Genomic DNA, 1,928 nt, shown 5'->3' on the forward strand with positions numbered 1-1,928 from the left:
TGTAAGGGAACCTACTGTATGACAGTCACAGAGGCATTCTGTAAGGGAACCTACAGCATGACAGTCACAGAGGCATTCTGTAAGGGAACCTACTGCATGACAGTCACAGAGGCTGCCTAGAAGGGAACCTACTGCATGACAGTCACAGAGACAGTCTATAAAGGAATCTATTTTACTTTTTGACTTGTTTCCAATATGTCTCTGATGTATGCATTAAATTATTTACCTACCAAAATATAATTTAAGTTTTAATTTCCCATCATTCATTTCATTTTTATGTAGTTACATAATTTAGATAAGAATCTCATAAATGACCTAAAGCAAGTACACAAAAATCTACATATTAAAAATTTTCAACTTCAGTGGGTTGGTTGATATAATTTGTAATTATTATATTTTAGTGCCAGAAAGCTTAAAATATAATAGATTTCAAAATGATAACTATATGTATTATGAGCATAATAATTTGAAAGACTTTTAACACTCACAAAGCCATTTTTTTCATTTGGCACTTCCAACATTATTACACTTTTAAAAGTTTGAATGCATTTCAAAGATTGACAAAAAATAGTTAAATTCACTAAATAATTAAACTGTCAACTAAACAAAGTCCTTTTTTTTTTTTGAGTCAGTCTCACTATGTCACTTTTAGTAGAGTGCTTCATAGCTCACAGCAACCTCAAACTCTGGGGCTTAAGTGATTCTCTTGCCTCAGTCTCCCATATAGCTGGGACTACAAGCACCCGCCACAACGCCTGGCTATTTTTCTTATTGTTGTCATTATTGTTTTAGCTAGCCCGGGCCAGGTTAGAATCCACCAGCCCCAGCACATATGCCTGGCGCCCTAACCACTGAGCCATGTGTGCTAAGCTAACAAAACCCTTCTTATCTGAAATACAGTATTACATCTTTTTTGAAAGCACTGAAATAAGTAGATGCATGTTACCTCGACGTGTGTAGTTCAAATCAAAGTAGACTTGCATCTTAATGGTGTCCAGGGATGGATTTTTATTATCTAATAGCCGAGCCACACAAAGCTAGAAAAGAATAGCCCATGAGTGTTTCTAGTTACATTTTTTAAAACACTAAAGAATTTTCTAGAGTTATTTTCAAAAATAAAGGGAAACATCAAATCAGTGGTTCCTCATATTTATCTACCATAACCCCCTTTTGTTATTTTTCTTTTCTCCTTTAGAACTTCAGGATTTATATGTTATCTAACCAATAACATGTATTAAGTAAAATGTTGGGCTGGGCACAGTGGCTCATGCCTGTAAACTCAGCACTTTGGGAGGCTGAAACAGGAGGATTGCTTGAGACCAGCCTGGACAACATAACAAGATCCCATCTTTACAAAAAAGGTAAAAAATTAGCTAGCCATGAGGCTAAGACAGAAGGATCCCTTGAGTTCAGAAGTTCCATGTAACAATAAGCTATGATCTTGCCACTGCATTCCAACCTAGGCTACAGAACCAGACCCTGTTTCAAAATAAATAAATAAAATAAATAGTAAGTTATGTCCCTTTAGTTAATCAATATCACCATGCCCAGGTGCCTAATAGTGTAGCAGGTAAAGGCAACCTGATGTTTTGGTTAGTCTGAGCGGCCTCAATGCCAGTGTGCGTCACATCAAGTCTATATACTCCAGTGGAGAGCTCTTCCTGAGTTCCTCAACGCTATTTCTTTGAGCCATGAACAACACTCCTTTGCTAATGCTGGAAGTCACATGATTTTATAAAAAGCTGCTGCAGCTACCCTCCTCTCCTTGCAGAATTTCTCTGGGTCTTGTCTGTTTTATTTTTTTCTTTCTTTTTGAGACAGAGCTGTGTAACCCTTGGTAGAGTGCTGTGGCATCATAGCTCATGGCAACCTCAAACTCTTGGACTTAAGCGATTCTCTTGCCTCAGCCTCCCAACTAGCTGGGACTA

The 1,928-nt window shown here is 37.4% G+C and overlaps 1 protein-coding gene across 1 annotated transcript in view; it reads right to left on the bottom strand.

Moving 5' to 3' along the window:
* The window catches only part of CFAP206 (cilia and flagella associated protein 206), a 49,735-nt gene that overhangs the window by 42,727 nt on the left and 5,080 nt on the right, over window positions 1-1,928 (bottom strand). The window contains exon 3 of the mRNA XM_003803430.3: window positions 947-1,037. Coding sequence (XP_003803478.1) covers window positions 947-1,037 — 91 coding nt within the window. The remainder of the gene's footprint in view (window positions 1-946; window positions 1,038-1,928) is intronic.

Source organism: Otolemur garnettii, unplaced genomic scaffold (genome assembly GCF_000181295.1).
Source record: "Otolemur garnettii isolate 467f Iridium unplaced genomic scaffold, OtoGar3 scaffold00303, whole genome shotgun sequence".
NCBI classification, from domain to species: Eukaryota; Metazoa; Chordata; class Mammalia; order Primates; family Galagidae; genus Otolemur; species Otolemur garnettii.